Raw genomic sequence first — 21,120 nt, 5'->3', positions numbered from 1 at the left:
TACAATTGAGGTTCCAGAGGGTCATCAACACTATTTATTAGAGACTGGAAATAATAGTGAACAGATATACTGAATATCAAGATGTACAGGAATTTAAAAATACCGAAAGTCCAGCCAGTGAAATCCAGCCAAGTTTTATAAAGATTATATAGTGGCTTTTATTAAATATAATCTGTGCTCTTAAGTACAAAGTATTCAGTTTACTTAAAGGAGTTATTTTGCCAAACCATAAATATTCCAATAACTAAAGCAAATTTACGGAGCTGAAGAAAAAAGCTTTGACTTTTATATTTAAAAAAACCTCTTTGCTTAAGCATGTTATTTATATTTAATCCTGGTTAAATTGAATTCACATTTGTATATATGTTCATAGTGGAGTATATGCTTCTCATGATATATTGACTTGTCCACATTATCACAGTGCTGACTAGGGTTTGGCTATTTTGAGCTCTTGTTTAGAATACAGCTCTCAATGTTATCTTTTACATAGGTATCTTAAATTTGTCTTGTATTCTGTCCACAAGAAATTCATGAATACACATAATTCATAGCATCTCATAAAACATAAACAAAGATCATTTATGTACAAAAAAGGACCTACCCCCAACCATGAAGAACTTAATTCAATAGCAGGGCTCAGAATTCTTCCATGAACCCAGGATGTTTAATATTTGCAATATGAATAGACTGAAGATCTTGCAGGGTAAATTATAATACAGGTTGGACCTCCCTGATCCTGCACCTTCGGGACTTGACAAGTCCTGGATGAGGGATTTTGCTGGACCAGGGGAGGTCATTTCTGGACCCCTGCCCACTGGTCCTCCTGGCCTGCCCACTGACCCTCCTGGCCAGCTCCCATCTCCTGTCAACCTGTTGAGCAGCCATCACTGCTATGGCTCTTGGACCCACCTGGCAGCACTGTGCTGGACTCCAGGATCTTCAGGGTAGCCGCATGTGCTGCGCTGGGGCTTCCATATCCTCCAAGCATCCATTCACTGCAGCTACCACAGATCCCAGCCCTGCCAGGCAGCCATGCACTGAGAATACCAGCCCTGCTGGTCAGCCCTGCTGTCACATGTTGGGCGACCTCACTATCAGCTTGCTGCAGGCAGCTCTCTGCCCTGCCAGCCCCACAGGGATCCTTATCACTGGCCCTTCACTGTGACTCTCTGGTCCTGCAGCATCTGTGCCGGACCATGGATGTTGCCAGATCAGAGAATCCCAGTTAAAAAAGTTTCAACCTGTAGTGTTGTATATAAAATACATGATTTTGAAAACTTCTATATGTTGAGGGCCTTTAAAAATGATCACCAAGTCAACATTTCAGGGTACTGTGATGCAAACCTGCACAAGCATTATTCAAGTCTGTAAATCTGTCAAGTTGCTTTTGTGTTTTTGGCATTTGGATGGTAAGGCCATTTTACCTCTGAGGAAACTGTAAAAGGGCATTTCCTTTGAATATTCGCATATGCAAATAAATACACAATTTTGTAACTCATGCAAAGATGGATCACCAGCAATTTGACAAAGCTCAGTTTCATTACTCCTTGTAAAAGCTGAGTTGGAAGTACAGGGCTTGATCCTGATGCAGTCTATAGAAGAAAGGGAAGAAGAGGCATTGTAGCCTTACTGCATTCTGGCTGTTTACTATTGCTTCAAGACACAATACATGCTATGAGAGCTGGAAAGGTGAGGGCTTCCCTAGCCTGCACCAGCAGATGAAATGCCCCCACAACTCCAGATCTATCAAGATATGGACACCTTCTCCTCAGTCCCTGGAGCTGAAGTTCGGATACATTTTGTCTTCCATCCTTCCTGGCAGTACCTCTTTTTCTTTTACAGACTACACAGTCTGTGCCTATTTATATAATTATTTCTTCTGATTTTTGATCAAATATTTAATTGTACATTTTTATGGAAATTAAGGGTAGGTTTACACAATGGGGGAAAGTCAGCTTAAGGTATGCAGTTCCAGCTATGTAAATAACATAGCTGGAGTCGATGTACCTTTAAGTAAGCTAGGGGGCGGCATCTTTACTGTGGGAGGTCAATGGAAGAAATGCTCCCATTAACTTCCCTTATTCCTCAGCAGCATCAATGGGAAGGGGAGTGCCTTTAGCATTTGATTTAGCATGTCCCCACTAGACTCACTAAATCAAATGCTGGAAGACTGACCACAGCAGCGTTGATCTTCCCAGTAATGTAGATGTGCCCGAAGATGATGTGAGGTGCATATGACAAAGACTCATTCTTTCCCCAGTTTTCATATAACACCAAGTGACCTGAAAAGGCAGGATCCGCCCATATATAAAATATTCCATTGAAATGCAGCCAACTCTGGGATGGAGCGTGGTAACAAACTGGCATGCTGCACTACTATGTGGAGGAGAGGGATTTTGGCTTAGGACACCAACACAAACTGGTACAAAAAGTACTGAGTGTTCTTTAATGTTGATACATAACCGATAGGACCTTTAAAGTCTACACCCAGGTGGACAATAACATGGTGGCAGTTTGCCAGGGTTAGCCTCTTGCGAGCTGCTGCCAATATATTTACCTACATGGCTGCAAGTATCAGCAACTGCAGCTTCTATTGGCTGCAGATCATCGTTCCCAGCCAATGGAAGAATAAGGGAGAGGTGCAGACTGGGACACCACTTTTCTGCAGCTCTTGTTGGCGAGGAACTATGATTTGTGCCACTGGAACCTGTGGCCATGCAGGTAAATATAGCAGTGGGGGCCTGCCAGGAGCTAACTGTGGTGGACCGGATCTGACCCATTGACCGATATTTATCCACGGCTGCTCTGCGCTGAAAGATAAACACATGGTAGATGGAAGCAGGTTATTTAATGTGAAAGAATGAAGGACTGAGTCAATTCTATTGGGATTTTAACTAGTAGTTCTAGGAAGTCTGAGTGTTTTTAAAAATGTGTTTAAACTGTTAGTTCATTTCTCCGGCATTTGCACATTATCCTCTGCTTGCTCAAATATTCACTTTCAGTATTTACCCTTTTCCCACTTCCTTAGCCCTACTAGTGAAATCTTTAAATACTTAGAACTCAGGAGAGTCTATTGCTGGATAGACTAACTGGAATAATATTTATTTAGTAGAGAAACACCTTTTTCCTTTAAAAGGCACATCTGATTTTGATTTTTAAAAAGTTTTTTTAATGATACATGTGATATTGTAATGGGGAAACTCCACCTTATGCTGGAGCTATTAATCTGACCACTAGAGCTTTATAAAAGGAAATGTAAAAAGAGTACTTCATACTGGTGGTGTTAATATTGATTTTAATGGATGCCATATTAATATGGTATTTGAAATATTTATACACATTTCAAAGTTGGAGCCATTGATAATTCAATGCCTACCAATTGCTAATTATGGTTACAGTGACATTAGTAGCTTTTTGTTGTTGCTGGCAGCAAGGTTGTTACTTATGAAGGAGAAACTGATCCATGTGTGGATGTGCTGCATGCAAGCCCTGTAGAGGAAGATAAATTGAAAATTGGAGTGGAGTAATTACACAAAGTACCTCCACACTTCCTGTGTGCTGCAGAAATGTCTTCATAAAAATTCCAAACAGACCAGTTTAGAGGGATCTGTAATTGGATTGGAGAAGAGGACATGGTTTAATACTTATGTGGCTTCCATGGACCCAGATCCTGATATAGGAGGGCTACCAATCTATGGGCTTCAATCCATGACATCTCTGCAGACTTCTGTGTGTGATTCCCACCTATTCACATTCTCATTTAGTGCCCTGCACAGCTCCTGATCATTCAGCTGTGTGCTGGTTGGGTAGAATTTCACCCTAAATAAATTGAATGGTTATTTCTTGTAAAATAATTAACTTCTGATCATTATAAAAATGTTGGTTGCTTTAAAAAGTGACCTGTGAAGGGGATGCAGATTAGGGAAAAGAGCCTGTGCCTTCATATGTGTCTTTATTATGAATAAATAGCTAATAAAAGGATTCTTTTTAGATGTTTCTGAAGTAAAATACGAGTAGACTGTACATTGGGGACATCATATTTTGTACACTCTTGTCTACACTGAAGCTTTTGTATGTAACTGCACTGCTGTATGTGCATCAGCACAAAACCTTAGGGTGTGTCTACGCAGCACAGTTATTTCAAAATAACAATGAGAGCATCTACACAGCAATTCCGTTATTTTGAAATAATTTTGAAATAATGGATGGCTTATTTAAAAATCTGTAAACCTCATTCCATGAAGAATAACACTTATTCCCAGATAGCTATTTCAGAATAGCAGTAGTGTGGACGCTCCACTGCTGCTATTTTGAAATAGCTCCTCTAAGTCAAGGTAGCATGCTCACATTAGGGAAGCCTGCCTTAGGCTAATTTTGAGGCTTCCCTGTAGTGTAGATGTGCTATTTCAAAATAAGCTATTTCGGAGTATTTTTTCCGGAATAGCTTATTTTGAAATAAGAATGCAGTGTAGACACCCTTAGTGTCACTCTGGTGCAAGTCATAACATGCACCAGTGCCATTTATTCCAATGCACCATGTCTGAGGAAGGGTTGCACTGGTTTCTCAAATCCCAGAGTAAATAAGGCCTCACTAGTGGTCTTAGATGTGTATTGTGACATCATACTTTTTTTAAAGGGTGCTGAATACTTAATACAGACATCTTCTTTCTAGAGTTTCTTTAAGTATATGTTAACAAAAACAAAGACTTTTCTCTTTTAGTTATGTTTCACTTCCTTGGTATCTGTGATGTTGCAACCCTATACATTTTCCAGACACCGACAGCCTTCCAGAGAAGACAAGATCTGAATTTCAAATACAGGGGATAAATAAATAAGTAAGCAAATAAATAAATCCCATCAGGCCTTCTTTGTACAGGCACAAGCCCATGTTGGGAGTGGAAGGGGTTTTGTTTTATTTGTGGAAGTCCTACTTTTAAAAAAGCCCTCTTCCAAATTATAGTAATACCTCATTAATATTCCTTAAATATGTTAAATGGTTATATTTACAGCCAGAATGCCATTAATATTTAGTTCAAAGGAATACTTTTAAGCACAAATAAAGTTCTGTTGTATTAAACTGAATGTGTGTTTGATATCACAGTAGTTTAGGGAACAATGCAAAGGTCAATTATGTTGGTTACTCCCTTGTCACATGCTGTGGGTCTGTATATGAATGCATCCTTGGAATTCCACTGTGGGATCTGCATCTTTGAAGCTGATGATAAAATTACTGCCGAGACTCTTGCAGAGGCGGATACTGATAGAAGATTCAATGAAATCGAAGGTCGTTGGTCTGGTAGGTGTTGAAAGATACCTGGCTATGATACTATTTCTGATTTAATAATGCGAATGGGAGGCTAGTTCTTTGTAATAATTAGGACTAATTACTGAAGAGGTGTTGACAGATGGGCTAAGAGGAAACAAACTGCCTTTATCCAGTGGCTTAGAGTCAGATTACTGGTCTTGTGTTATCTGTTTCTCAGAAAGTAGAAGCTTCAATCATTCACTAAGTCTTCAAAGGGAAAAAGGATCCTAACAATATACAGGATTTGGGATGAAACTATGAAATAAGTCTTTGACTCAAAATGGATAACTTAATCCTTTTTCCGTAAATTATTATAGTTTTAAAATTTGAGTTACAGATGGAGAATCTGATTATACTTTGAAGTAAGTTGCACTGATATTGGTGACTGCTTTTTTTTTGCTGCTGTTCATTGATTAGTCAGAATCTAATTCCTTCCTCTGCTGTTTCCTCCTCAAAGATCTATGGCTGATATCTACTTGGAATGGGAAGGAAAAGGCAATTGCTTAGGACTTTCTCTTCTTAGGATTTATAGCACGTAGACACAGTATCACTGTATGAAAAGTAAAACAAAACAGGTTTACAATGGCACCAGATTTCAGTTATCTAGCTCTTTGTACAGAGACAAGAAGATAGAATTGTTAATAACATTTGGCAAATTTTTGTTTCATTTTGTTAGTCTGGGAATTAATTTTTTTCTCATAGAATATTTAAAAAAAAAAATCTTTTCTCGCTTATTCTTTCTAAGTCACCTTCCATCCCCTCAGTCTGGAGCATCTTGCCCAAGCAGCTGACATTGTCCATCACATTTTTGTCTGCTAAGAAGGGGTTTATTAAAGACACTAAAGAGTTAACAGTCTTTCACTGGAATGAGCATTTGGAGTGGCTTACTTCAGACAAATGATTTAAACCTCTAGCTATCCTCCATGTTCTCAAATGACTCCGTTTTATATGCACTTCTTCCCACCCTCCACCTAATCTTGACCCTGATTTTCTGTGAAACAGTGGATAAATATGGTGGACTTGGATAGTATTATAAAGAGGTAGCTTTCAATTATTTATTTGTTTTTTAACAATGGAGGCACTTTAATTAGTGTTTAAATATTTATATTCAGTTTTATTGTGCTGTAAAATCTATTATACTTTGATCTAGATTTTCTGATTTGAGATAATGATGCCTGTAAAGGTTTTCTTAATGAATTTGATCAGAACTTGACATAATCTATTATCTGATGAAAGACTGACACTTCATTCAGTTCCTGCAAGCATAAAAAAGCAGTACAAAAGGGGGCTCTTCAGAGCCTATTCAAAGGCTGGAAGTTCAAGTTCAGGTACTGCAGGCTAGCTCAAGATTCAGACTTAAGATGGAGAAACAGTTTTATATTTCACTCTTGGATTTGGGGGCTTTTTTGTTTGTTTGTTTTCTTTTTTGTTGGTTGTGGTTCATACTTGACTAGGGGATTGAAGGTTTAAATAAGTAATAACACTTTAGACATAGTGACAGTTTTCGAGAAGTTTTGGTTTAATAAGTAGAGAGAAATAAACAGCAAATGTAAGATATGAACATTAAAAATATTGAAAAGCTAATGTTCCAGGCATCTGCAGTGTTCAGAGCTAGAAGTTCTATTATAAAGGTCATTGAAGATTTATTGAATTGATGTTTCAGTTGTCACTCACTTTTTATTAATGTCCTCACATTTTGACTATTTACCTGTTTGATTTTTATCTCAGGAATGTGGTAAATAAGTATTGCAGTTTTGTAGCTATATTAGTACCAAAATTTGAAAGCGCTCACTTTTGGGCTACACAGAGTTCTTCCAGTATTATCAAGTATATTAAATTCTTCACTCATTTTGTCTCTCTCAAAATGAGTTTACATCCTACATGGTCATGGAAAATTGATCTAGAATTATGTGATCAAATTGACATGGAACAACAATTGTGGTTTTGTATCTAAAATCTAAAATTAGGCTAATCTATTAAAATAAACATTTGTTGTATTCGATGATCAGGTAACATTTACCCTATAAATGTCATTCCTGTTTCCCCCAGAATTATGGTATATTCTTGTCAGATTTTGTAGATGGACTACTTTGCCATCTGATAACTTGTCTTATTCAAATAATACCTACATATATTTTATCTGATGGGAATCAGATGGTTAAGTGGTTATAAAGGAAGTGCTGATGCAAATTAATCTTGAATTTTAGTTAGACATTCAGCACAAAAATGCTTTTTAATCGGCTTCTCTAGATCCTAAATTTAAAATGGTTGATATACATGACATTGGCCTTTTAAAAAATAAAATAAAAAATTGATTATTGAAATAGTAAAATTAGGGACCAAATTCTACAGTCCTTACTGAGGCAAAACTTCCATTCTCGCCAATGATACTGCTACCTGTAAAAGCTGGTAAATTTTCACCTAATAAATTAATGCAGAATAGAGGAATGTTACAAAAGCTTATTATGTAATTTAAATACTTCTGTCTTTCCTTATAAAACTTTTAGTGAGTTCACTTCTGTTGTGCTTACAGAGAGGTTGGAGAACATATGTAAGAGCCCATAAATTCTGTGCTTAATCCTGGTTCTTCCAATGACACTGTTTCTCTGGGCAAATCACTTAATCTCTTTGCCTCAGTTTCTCTATCTATAAAATGATTTATAGTAACACTTGCCTTATAGCAGCACTATGGCTTACTTAACAAGCATAAAGATTCTAAAGAAGAAATGAATTTATAGATATAATTACTGCACCCATTGAGATTAAATAATTACTATTTTTATTTAAAGATCTAATTCTGTAAACCTCAGTATTTCCATAGCATTGCTCAAGTGAGTAAGGATTTGCAGGATGGGTCCAAAATGTGAACTAGGATATTGTTGAATATCACAGGACATCTCTTTTGCTGGAGCTGGCGGTCAATAGAGTTAATTCATTTTACTCTAGCTAAGGACTTGGCCCTGTATATCATTAGTCAATTGAATAGACATTTTGTGATTTATATGTTAGAACTGTAACATCATTTTTAATGGTTGTATTTTTATTGTATAGAATCATATTGCATATGCATTACTATGGAATTAAAACAAGATTTATGTTATATTTCTCATTTTGAAGGAAAAAACTATAGAACACAAAAAGCTGTCCAATGCATATTGTGTTTCATGTTCATATGTCCTGTGGGAGGAAAAGAAAAGTAATATAACAGACAAATAAATAAACGTGGTGTAGAAATTGACATTTCAGATTCTGCTATTGCACAATGGAACCTCAATTTACTGTCTGTATTGGTTGAATGTGAGAAAAATAGTATAATATTGGTTGAATGTTAGATTAATTAAAGAGTAATTAGAAGTGAATAAATCAAGTAATCATAAAAAATTGTCATGGGAAAAATATGTGTCTAGAATTAATTAGATTTCAAATAAAATATATATATTTAATTGCTCAAAAGTACTGAATCGTTAATTGCAGACACGTATGTTTGGCCTAATTAACTCAGTGGCAGTAAGAACCTGATATATTTCTTCTGTCAGCTTTTTTTTAATAGTTTGTTACTAAACAAGAATATTTCAGGAAATGTCTGGAAGATGTTTAATTAAACCAGGACAATATTAGCTAGTTATTGCTGTTGGAAGCAAGAGATTCATGCCTGATGCTGAAGTAGGCAGCACCCCCTAATTAAGGAGGTTGGGTAGAAAGATCTGTGTTGCTGACAGATTGCTATGCATGGCTGAACTGAAAGGCTACTCAAAACAACCTTTTGATGGTCCTTGGCTTATCAATTTTCTGCTAGATTGCAATGATTTATCAAGTGTGCAAACTTGAATTCAGCTTTAAGCCTGAATGTTGTGTTATACAGAGACAGTTATGTGAAGCCTTTTTTAAATATTTTGTGCATTTTCACATTCTTTAATTTTTCAAGGAGCTTTGGCATTAAAGGTCCTATATCTTTTTGCCTTAGCCATATGGAGAGTCTGTTTTGGAGTTGAACTACTGTGTACTTTGTGTCAGATTTCTTTCTCCAAAAACAAGGCTTTCTGTAGTTTTATCATTGCACTTTACTGAGCAATTAATGGCTTCATAAAGCAAAACAGATGGGTTTCTTTTTCCTTAATCTGGACAATGAACCTGTTTATGAAACACTAAAATTTCATCAGTTTCAGCTGTGTTTTCATGCTGTATTTTAGCTTGACATATTAAAAACAAGCACAGTGGCATAAGGATAGCCATCATATTTGGCTTTCTCAAAAATGTTTACTTCAGAGAGATTTGCAATGCCTAAAATGTTTAAATGTGTTCAGAAAGGTCAGCCAGCTGATAGCTAAAGGCGAGCATGTCAGAATGAAAGACTGAAAAAAAATTATCATTCTGACACGCTAGGAGTATTAGAATGATTAATGTTTATGTTAATTTATGGCTTTTACATATTGATTAATAGCTTTTTGTTTCAGGGACTAAAATATATAGGGGCAATGAGATCCATATGCTAACTCAGTGTTCTTAGTTTTGTTCCCATGCTGAATCTGTGTTTTCATATGGAAAATAATTATAGTGAATTTCTTTAATTGTAAAGTATTTGGAAATGATCTTCAAGATACCTGCATAGATAGGAGATATTTATGAGTTGTATTTTGAAATTTAGATGCATTTTCTTTACAAGCTTGATTATTTAAAGACATAAGGGATTGTATTTTGGACTCTGTGAGTTAGATGAGAAATTATGCTAAAACTGTATCTAGTCAATATATGACTGGAAATGACCGAAAAAAATCATATTATATTGTTATTAGTAGCCGTATTTTCCCCTGCTTTTATTGGATTTCTTGTCATATATTTGCAGCCAGGGGCTGATAAAAATCATTTTGCTCCTTTCCCTTTGTTGGATTATACAATGAAAATGTGGAAACGTCCATTGTTCCTTGCATGGGAGCAGAAAAACAGCTAACTGTAGGGCAGATCCTGAAGAAAGTAGAGTCCTAACCTCCTGTTGATTTCAATGGCAGAGGGAGCTGCTTTACAGCTCTCAAGATCAGATTTACAGTTTTTGTTTTGTTTTTTTGTATTCTTCTGATCAGTCAGTTATTACTGGCTATTAACAATTATTTTGTGACCAGCTAAAATAAAAGTTCTTGCAGCACTTACTTCCCAACCTGTAAAAATCCACGCATTTAGTAAATTATAACATAGGATGTGTGGCAACAGGTTAACAATATCAGCTAATTAATATATAAGTCCTGTTTGACATTGTTATGTCTTCATATTTAAAGTTTCAAAAGCAACAAAGTTATGTCAGTATGGAAATCTCTTGGTTATGTTATTTTTGTTCATATTTCAATTCACAGTTCCAGTCCTTTGCAATGATTTTAGTTTAGCTTTGTTTTTAACACGCATCTTTTAAGCTTTAATGTTTTTGTATAATTAATTCCTACTTTTACCCTGATATCTGAGGATAAATGTAGGTAAAGAATAAGTATACAAAGTAATTGGCTATTGTTAATGTAAAACACAGAATCTACACATTGCTAAAAGAAATGAATCTTGTGTGTTTCATGTGTCAGATCATTCTATTTAAACCCCATTATATATACTTAATTAGCTTTTTAAACACAAACACTAAAATACAATATGTAGAATTATTATTACTATTTTATTAGTAGTATAGCAAAAATTATATCAAACAGACCTATAAAGTAAAAAGCGTAGTTTTCATATTCATGTTTTCTGAGCATATTTTTCAGAAGTTAATGTAGTGCTCACATGTCTAAAGCAAGCCACTTGTCACATGCAGGCAAGCTTCCCTCTAACCCAGAGATCTACCAGTGCACCCCAGTTCTTGCCTCAGTATGCAGTGCAGGTTCTCTCTTGTGTTTTACTTGAGGAGAGCTTGGCAGTTATATCAAATTTTATGGTGAAGGTGCAATGTGTATAAATGGAATCCAGGATGAGAATGTCAAGCTCTTGTTCCCTGTAGTCTAAATCTGGATTTGAATTCCAGATTGCTTCATTTAAAAAAAAAAGTCAGGTTACATTTTTAGCTTATTATGGAGCACAAACTGAACATCCATTTACTCATCTACTTCTCCCATTGAAATATTCTTCCCTAATTCTATGTTTAAATGTAAAGATTATAGGATTTGCAGTGTCAAACTCAAAAGCAATGAGCTGAAAAATTACCACAAAAGGCTAGTGAGTATATGTGTGTTGCCAACTATTTAACCTGCTTTTAGAGCACATTTTCTTAGTATGCAATAAACTGCCAGCACTCTTTGAGTTCAAATACTCTGAAATAAGCAGTTCAGTTGCTTTCTTCAGATGTATCTGGAAGCAGCTAAACCATCTGTATTTTAGTTTTGTTTGGATAAAGTGGGTACTTTGTAATTGTGGACTTTGATCCTTAACCTTCTAGAAATGCCATATAGCATTTGCTTAAACTACTGTTGTCTGAAGTATGGGCTAGTTTCATTGTGTTTTGGCATTTCAAGAAGAGTAAATTTAGCAGAAGGTCCATCAGTTGGCTGTTGAGTCTCTGTTGATCCAGCCTGGTTGCTTAAGATTGGGGGAGGCCCACAATTTTTAAATGCATCCATCTACTATAGGTACTGCTGGGGGCAGAGGAAGATATTTCATGAGAGCTCATTTTTTATGATTTATAGACAGAAAATATGGACAAGATTGGCTCAGTGAGCTCTTTAGAAATCTAATACTACAAGGGCTACCTCCATATTTTAAAATGGAAAATGGACTTGTGGGTAATATAAGTTGATTATTAGGTGCTATTAACTTAATATAATTGCCCTTTCCACCAATTTTGTTTGAAATTACATATGGAATATTATTATTGAATGCATATGCTATATAGTCATATCTGGTTAGTTAAATATAAGATGTGGAAGACATGCCTTAAAGATCCTTATGAAAGGACCAAAGTTACCCTTTGAACCAAATGGAAAAGACAGAAGGGCAGTCTGGAGAGGGCTTTCATACATGAGAACAGGGAAGGAAAAAAGGTTATTCATATTTTTTACTAATTCTTTAATCTTATTCTTCTTCGCAAGGCTGGCACCTGGTAGGCTAGGAATTTCCAGAAATAAAAGGGATTTCATATATTTGATGATGAGCACACCTGGATGTGTTGGATATTTTGCAGTAATAATTCTATCTGAACACCTGCTAGTTAAAGTCCCTAGTCAGTTGCCAGACGTGCTAAGAGAGATTTATCTCTGGCATGCCTAAAAAAAATCTCTGGGTAGCACCGGTTTTTTGCTACTCTGTGAATGACTTCAGAATAGGAAGCCTTTTTAAATCTTTGCTCAAGCAACCTGTATCTCAGATTAAACTCTGAGATTGGTACGTTGCTTGAATGATAGTTTACTAGCAGTTTGTTTTTGCATCAGTGTATGATGGGAACAGGAGAGTTGTCGAATTCATCTGGAATATTTTCTGTGGGAATCTGTTAATGTTTTTAATTCTCTGTGAGATTTTTGTAAGATAATATTTCTGACAATTTCATTTTAAATAACAATTATTAATTGAAAGATCAACTGTTTTCGTTTTTATGAAATGCTGGAATAATTCATTTCTAACTGCAGAGAAACTCAAAGTTCCCTTAATTACATGCTAAGCAAGGTAAACTTTTTATAGTTATTGTTACTGGTAGTTTGTTCTCTAAAATTAAGTAACTTTATATTTTTGAGAAGACTAAACAATTTCCAATATCAGTAGAAACATGTTTTGCATAGCAGAGCCCTGTGTGACATGCACAGTAATTTGCTAACTGGAATATCAATCTGGACACCTGGATTTTTCCAGTCAGCATGCAATTGGTGGTGGATCAAGAGTAATCATCATAATATGTCTAGGGTTTGTATTGTACCCTGTCAAAAGAACTTCTGGGGCACAGTTTGGTCCCTGAAGGAGGAGAGTGTTACCAGCGCAGGAAAGGCTAGGGGAAAAAAAAGGATTAATGTCTATTTAAATAACAAGACCAAATTACAGCAAGGTGGTGTGCATCTCTCCAGGCTGGTGTCCTCTTACAAACAAATAATGTTATGAGCAAAACTTAATTCATGTCCTCCAGAGTACTGTTTTTGGAAGCCAGTGATCACTATATCTGGGTGCCTCTGGGTCAAGCTTATAGTCTAGGACAGAGAATTTTTTTTGAAAGCATATTTTATGAATTTCCTTCTCTGAGTCACACTTTGCTGCTTAGAGCTGTGGGTCCTGACTCTGGTCTGATACCAGCATTAGTCACTTTTGAAAGGGGAACTTAGGTTCCTAAATCATTTAGGGGTTTTTGAAAATGTTGAAGGCAGGCACTTAAATGCTTTTGAAAAATCTCACTGGACAGCTGTCTGTATCTTCAGGTACTTACATATCTTTGAAAATCTCCTTAAGTGACTTGACAAAATTTGCAGAGGGAATAAACAAGAGTTGGTGTTAGAATGTAGGAGTTCCCTGATTGTTGCTCAAACTGCTCTGTCACAACTAGGTCACAGATCAGTAGAAAACTTAAAATAGTGATGCTGCCTCATCTCATCAAGCACTGCTGTCTGTCTTGCTGTGCAGAACTCTGATAGTTTAGTAATAGCAATTAATAATAGAAAATAACCTCATCCCCTAGCAAAACAAAATCTGGAGCTATTAATAAAAGCCATATGCTATTAAATCCAGAATTCCAAAGTAATATATATAACTAGCAAAATCCCATTTCCAAAGACGGAAAATTTACTTTGAATCCATAACTAAATGAACTATGTTTACTAATATTTTTCCTATATCCCCCAGTCTGAGGATTTTTCTATATTATTGTCTTTGTAAAGAAATGCAAAGGAGCATCTGTTTCATGCCAGCTAAAATCCTCTTCACTTCCATGCACACACTTCTAGTCTGTCAGCAAAACCTTTGTGCTGATCATTTAAAAAAATACTATTAAATCCTGCCTCATAATTCCAGATAGCCTCTAGGCTGACTCAGTTCCATTTTTGTATCCCTCCCTGTCTCAGAACTATACTTTGGAATTATTCCCTCATAAAAGGGACACCTCCCTAAAACATAATCTGTGTTAGCTATATTAAATGTGCAGATGATTCGAAAGACAAATTGTCACTTTGAGGGTTATTAGAATAGTTTTGGATATAGTTATGGATCTCTGATCAAGTGACCTTCAGTGACAAAGTAATGGACAGCCTCATAATCAGCATGATGTACATTACAGAAAGAGTTGAATGGGTTGACTCTCATCATGGGTAACACCTTGCACAAGCATGTAATCATCTGAAAATTTATTCTAGACTTGTCATGAGTCTGGCTCATCACACATCATAAAATAGGTGAATCAGTGCCTTAAAACATGGAAGTTACACACTGAGCTCATTATTTTTGGAACTTACTTTACAATACTATTGAGGAAGAAAGGTATGTTAGATTGTAAAAGCTTATTCCATTACTATACCTAAAATATTTGTTTAATTTAGAATTCTAGATACCATGGTGATTACTGTTATATAACTAAAAAGGAAGAATTAAATTTCTCTCATCTCAACTGAGGTGCAGTATTCAGCACATCAGTTTATTAAAGGAAGAGTTCAAATCATACAGGAAAGCATCATGAGTGTTTACTTAATAACTGAAATGTTTTAATCTTCCATGTAATACTTAGTTTTACTTTTCTGTGATGCCTCCTTTATGACTCAGTTGGCATAAAAAAACCTGTTGACTTTAACTTATAAAATGAGTCGTTGGGCTGGTGGAACCCATGAGTAAACAGCTTTTTGAAAGAGTCATGATGATTGACATTCCCGATGACAGTGTCCTCTTTCAGTCTACACATTTCTTACTTTATTGCCTGTGTTCACATTAAGAGATAGAAAGTTAGCATATGGAGCATGGCCATTAATTCCACACAGAAAGGATTATTTGTAAAAATTGCTTATAATGTTCACTACTGTGTCCTTAATTTAATAGCTATACCTCAGCATTGTTCTGGAGGATCTTCTCTAGCAAGTTGAAATATTGTTTAGTTTTCATTGCTATCCAGTCTTTGTTGTCTTTGCAGAAATTGTCTACAAAGGCATTCATTTTGATGGGCATTTTTGTGCTGTGAATGTGTTTTGCTAAGACTGGATCCACCCATGCATTTAAGAACATGCCTAACTGGATCGATCATATGACTAGCTCTGTCAAGTTCAACAGGATTATTCGTGTGCTTAAAGTTTTATGCATATGCTTAAGAGTGCTGTTGAATTGCAGCCTTATAGTCTTCCAGCCCAGACATCAAATGGTAATTCTTGATTTTTACTGGTGCTGAGCCATATTTGAATGAATGACCTATAGGCAAAAACATTTATATCCGTTTCCTGATCTTGTGAAGAATACAGACCTTCTGAATGCAGCATTCAGCATAATGGTAGTAAAGTTAAAAAGAAGTGCTGCTTTGATTTTTTGTTTTGTTTTGGTTTTTTATATAATCATGCCTGGAACCAAAAGTTGGAGCACTTGGGAGTGATGAAACTGCGGTAAACATGATTATCGCTCTAATCTTACCTGAAATCCTTCTGAGTGGATATGTATACCAATGCCAGAGAACACAGTGAAGGGATTATTTTGTTAGGAAAGGGAAAAGAATTGCGAAGGACCTAACTGGAATGGTAAATGTGCGTGCTCCATCGAATTTGTGTTTCCAATTCCTTGTGTTTTGTATTTTTCACAAGTTATGAGTCTAGTTTGCAACATGTTGAATAGCTTAACACATTTGTATATTCTAATATATAGTGAGTGCATATCCATGTAGTAAACTCAGCACTTCTCACAATTTAGAATGGATGGATAGAAATGAGAAGCAGATCTGATACATGTATAGATCAAGCATCTATGAGGGAACATTGGCAAATGGCTTCAACATCACATTTTATGTCAGGGAAAAGTGTAGACTTTTGAGGCAAACATTTAAAGCTCAGAACATTTGCAGTTCTGTTATTCGTAATATATGCTTCTTAACACTGTGATTAAGAAAGTCTTGTGCTTTTCTTTTCTTTCTTTTCTTGGAAAGGTGTGTCTAGTTTATTGCTGGTATGGCTCTTCCACCTCCAGATCCACAGTTTGTTCTACGGGGTACTAGTGCTGAAGTCAATACTCTACATTTTTACTGTGGAGGCCAAGAACCCAACTACCCCATTCTCTTCTCTGGGTGAGTAGAGGCCTTCCAGTAAATTTCCTACCAGAAGTTGTTGCAGAGATAAGCTTCCTTCAAACTTTTTTTTTTAAAAGAGCACATATTATAGCTAGGAAAAACAACAAAACGTATTTCCAGTAAGGGGTAGGGGCATTGAATGAAGTCTTCGTACATACATAATACTTCAGAGTCCAAGAAGGAGGAAGAACAGCAAAATTTCATACCCAATTTTACATGATTGTCACAGAAAATGTCATCTGTTCCCTCTATCAGGTCTTCCAATGGGCTGATCCATATCTGGAACCTGAAGACACGCAGGGTGGACACAATTCTAGATGGCCATGAAGGAAAATCTGTGTACTGCGTGAAAGCAATCTATGGCAAAGACAGGCTCCTCAGGTCAGTGAAGTAGTCAAAACGGGCAAGAAATTGTCGTGTTTGTATTAAACTTGTTGCTACACTTAGTTGATAAGAAAGTGTCACTAATTTCTGAAGTCACTGTAAGTCTTGTCTCTAAATATCCAAAACAAAAGTGAGACACTATTTACAATAAAGGGATAAACTTAAAGCCGCACACACACACAAAAAATTGAGAACACCTTAAATAATGTTCGTGATTTTTTTCAAAGTAAATACTACTTCTTGTAACTATAGCATCACAATTCAGTATTTGTTGTGTCTATTAGTATAATAATGAAATATAGGTAACCTAATATTTTCATGTGAAGAAAGTAAATTTGGGTATAAATTGACAAATATTCCACTTGGTATTTAAAAAGAAAAAGAGAAATATAGAATAAGGCCATATTTACACTAGAGGACTATGCCACTATCAGATTGCTTGTGTAGCCATTTAATGCCAATGGAAGTGATCATCTGCTGCTGGTTTTTTTCAACCCCCTGCATGACCTAAGTTATACCAACAAAAAAAAAGTGCTAGTGTAGAGATAGTCAAGTTATAAAGTAATAAATTATAAAGACAAAGATGGTAAGTGAGCTCAAGAGAGAAAAAATAAAGGATTGAGGGATGTGGTAGGAAAGCAGGAATGACAAATTAGTATCCTCCAAATTTTAATAAGAATGCAAGGTTACATATTCACAATCCATTGTAAAATATGTTACATTTCTTGCAAGGAGGGATGTTTAAGAGGTGGCTGTGTACCTTGGAATACACAGGTGATCCATCTTCTCTGCAGCAAGTGCCAAAACATCTGTGTGATTTTTGAGGTGTTCTGACATGTTTATCAGGAAAAGACATCTCTTGTAAAGCTCTCTACTGCTCATTAGCATTTATATTTTTTGTCTGGTTAAATTCAGGTAAGCTCCTGAAGAAATGTTATATTGAACATTGTTCATCTAATTATCTAGTTTTCTCCTTCATCTATTTTCTTCTCTGTATTTACAGTATCAGGATGCTTTAAGTATCTATTATAATTCTAGGGCTATAGTTACCTCTATTTTTACTTATATTTCTGCATCTAAAATTTAACCAGAAGAAACCATTTTCCTCATCTCCTGATAGTCTTGAAATGTAAAGTTCCATAGTCTACAATTCATGTATTCAATACAGTTCCTTTTTTATGAACTAACTGGGATTGAGAAATTCATAAAATCCAAGTTCATAAAACTGAACATTTCAAAATTATAGAATGTAGAACACATAACTTAATTTATTAATTGTTCAGTGATAATGTACTTTAACAAATACATATAGTATGCCTGATTTTTTTTGGAGAGAAAATAGCATCTTTTTTTGCTGCTAAATCTGTCTTTTCAGATCTGTACAGTCACGTATACATTATCTGAAGGATTGATGTCACATTTTATGGCAGAAAGGTCAGCTCAGCAGCAGAAAAATGGTTCATAAGAGTGAAGGTCATAAAATCGGGGTGGTACTGTACATAACTCTGTTTTTGTTTAATACTTCTGTCAAGTGAGATAACTGTTAATAAGAATAAAAAATACTTGAATTTGTACAATTTAATATATGGAAGAAAGGCTTGGAGGAGCTCCTTATCTCAAATCATAACTTGAGGACATATACTTGAATATTTACAGAGTGCATTTCACTAATTCATTGCTTCAGGCTTGTTGACAACAAATATTGGGTATGCACCTGCAGTTGCTTATAATTTGTCCCTGAATTGACTATGTATGTTCAAACTTTAAAAACAATGTAATGATTTGATTTCTGGTGAAGAGCAGGTTTCAGTATATTGATAAGAGAATATTTTCAAACTACTCCACACCACTGGAGACTAATAGTTATTACCATCTGATGCTGGTTTGGAGACCTGTGTTAAATGAGAATGGTCTCAGTCCACTTCCTAGGGTTAAATCTGTTTTATCTGCATAAAGCTTTGAATATTAATGTTCTATACCTATGGGCTGTGTCTACATTGGCATCCCTTTCCGGAAAAGGGATGCTAATGAGACACTTCGGAATAGCAAATCCGTGGGAGATTTAAATATCCCCCACGGCATTTGCATTTACATGGCTGCCGCTTTTTTCCGGCTCGGGGTTTTTGCCGGAGAAAAGCGCCAGTGTAGACGTGATTCTCCGGAAAATAAGCCCTTTTCCGGAAGATCCCTTATTCCTACTTTCAAGTTGCTTGGAAGGGGGAAACATTTAGTGTGCTTGTTTCTTAACTTTCAAGTAGGAATAAGGGTTCTTCCAGAAAAGGGCTTATTTTCCGGAGAATCACGTCTACACTGGCGCTTTTCTCCGGCAAAAACCCCGAGCCGGAAAAAAGCGGCAGCCATGTAAATGCAAATGCCGCGGGGGATATTTAAATCCCCCGCGGATTTGCAATTCCGAAGTGTCTCATTAGCATCCCTTTTCCGGAAAGGGATGCCAATGTAGACACAGCCATGGAGTGCAAAAGGTAAGGGAGGTGAAATCCATCACCTCTATCTAGAGACAAGCTATTGTACTGTTTTAGCTTATGGCGTGGAGTAACAACCATATCTTCTATGCAACAACAGTGTAATGGGGCAACTGGAGTCAAATAACTATGGAATTTTTAATTCCTTCCCCTCAATTGTAACTTTCTCTGTCTGAGTATGTGAGACAGCACAAAGACCCCACCCATGGCAGTAGGAGGTGTGACTCTTGTGCATCCTTTCCATCAGCATTACCAGGATGCAGCCTCATCTTTTGGCCCAACATATCATGGGAAATTTCAGCCAATTTATTAACCCTTATTACTCATCATTTTACTGGTTTGCTCTTCTTCTGTTAACTCTCTGTGGAGATAAAATATTGCTAGAATATTTTGACATAATATTTATCTCTTTGCATGTATTACTTTTGTCTAGAGTGCCTTATCTAGTGGTGGGGGGTTGTTTTACCCTTCTTTTACATGGTTTGTAGTCATTTGCCTAGTTCATTTGGTTACACACATAGAAAGTTTTGCTTTCATTTCTGCAAGAAACTGCTATATCAGCTATGTTTTATGTTTGTGATGTTTTTATGTTTGTGATTCTGACCTTTGTAATTATGTGTAAATTATTATAACATATATTGTTGTTATTGCAAAAACACTCATTTTATAAATGATCACATAGAGTGTATTTATTTTCTATTGTAAAAGCCAGGGTCGTAACCAAAAGATCTGCCTCTGGGATTTGGCAGAAGGAAGGAACACAGTGACAGATTCTATTTTCACTGAAAATGTGGGATTTTGCAAATGTTCTCTGCTGAAGGTAGCACAGCAATGTTGGCTATTGGCCGTGCCAGGAAAAGACCTAGATGAGGTAGGAAATCTGTTCCTTTCTGTTGCTTGGAAGGGGGAAACATTTAGTGTGCTTGTTTCTTAAATTATCTGACATGGATGAGATTTCTCCTTTTCAGACTAATCTGTTAGAGAAGAGATACAACGAGTCCTTTGTGGTGACTAATTGGACCTGCCAAGGATATGATTGAACCACAAATCATATTCTAATAACAAAGTTTCTATCCTGGTTTTATCTGACATTTAAATATTTGTAGCTGATGATCCTATAAATGCAGGAGTTTTAAAAGCCTTCTGTTAGTACGGCTATCTGAATAAGGGGGAACTAGTGATCTGCTGGCTTACTTTAATGATGAAATTGAGGTACCATTCTTTCATCTAAAATTTTAAAGTAACATTATAATGGCTGAGGTGAGTGGTAATGCGATAAATAGTCTTCTACCCTACGTTAATGGTTTTACTAAAACCAAGTTGAAAATAGTCGAAGGTTACCAGCAGATGATGAATGTTTTGTTTGTATTCCATAATTTGATGGTCTCAACTAGTTCCTACTGCACACACATCCATCTTTCAAACTAATTACCACAACTGCCATTATTTGTGAGACTTCTTTGTAGTTTCAAAAGGTAGACCAAGGTCTGAATGGATGTAAAAGCTGAACTCCTCCTTTATGGGGTTTGAGGATGTTGTGCAATAGTTTACCCTGGTAGATGACACCACTGCCCCTAATGCACTTGTTCTGGACAGGGATATGAGCAAGTAATTGAATACTTGACCACTCGATAAGCCTAAGCTCAATAAGTGTTTGACTACTCGCTTCCACCACTTGATGCTTCTGTATCAGAGGCCTACCTACCCTTCCCCCCGCCCCTGCTGCGTCAGTTAGAGGCAGCAATGCGTGCCCACGG

General features: G+C 36.2%; 1 protein-coding gene across 6 annotated transcripts in view; it reads left to right on the top strand.

Moving 5' to 3' along the window:
- Positions 1 to 21,120, top strand: part of GNB1L (G protein subunit beta 1 like) — a 68,722-nt gene that overhangs the window by 25,386 nt on the left and 22,216 nt on the right. For 3 of the 6 annotated variants that reach the window (XM_075898305.2, XM_075898310.2, XM_075898304.2), the window contains exons 2-4: positions 16,356 to 16,493; positions 16,752 to 16,877; positions 20,072 to 20,234. In XM_075898305.2, coding sequence (XP_075754420.1) covers positions 16,378 to 16,493; positions 16,752 to 16,877; positions 20,072 to 20,234 — 405 coding nt within the window. In that variant the 5' untranslated portion in view covers positions 16,356 to 16,377. Of the gene's footprint in view, positions 1 to 4,720; positions 4,836 to 4,875; positions 5,297 to 16,355; positions 16,494 to 16,751; positions 16,878 to 20,071; positions 20,235 to 21,120 lie in introns of those variants that run through there. The other 3 variants (XM_075898306.2, XM_075898307.2, XM_025182905.3) reach the window with 2 other exon arrangements.

The sequence above is a fragment of the Pelodiscus sinensis genome, chromosome Z (genome assembly GCF_052426305.1).
Source record: "Pelodiscus sinensis isolate ZL-2025 chromosome Z, ASM5242630v1, whole genome shotgun sequence".
NCBI lineage: Eukaryota > Metazoa > Chordata > Testudines > Trionychidae > Pelodiscus > Pelodiscus sinensis.
This window is presented reverse-complemented; position numbering and strand designations above follow the sequence as displayed.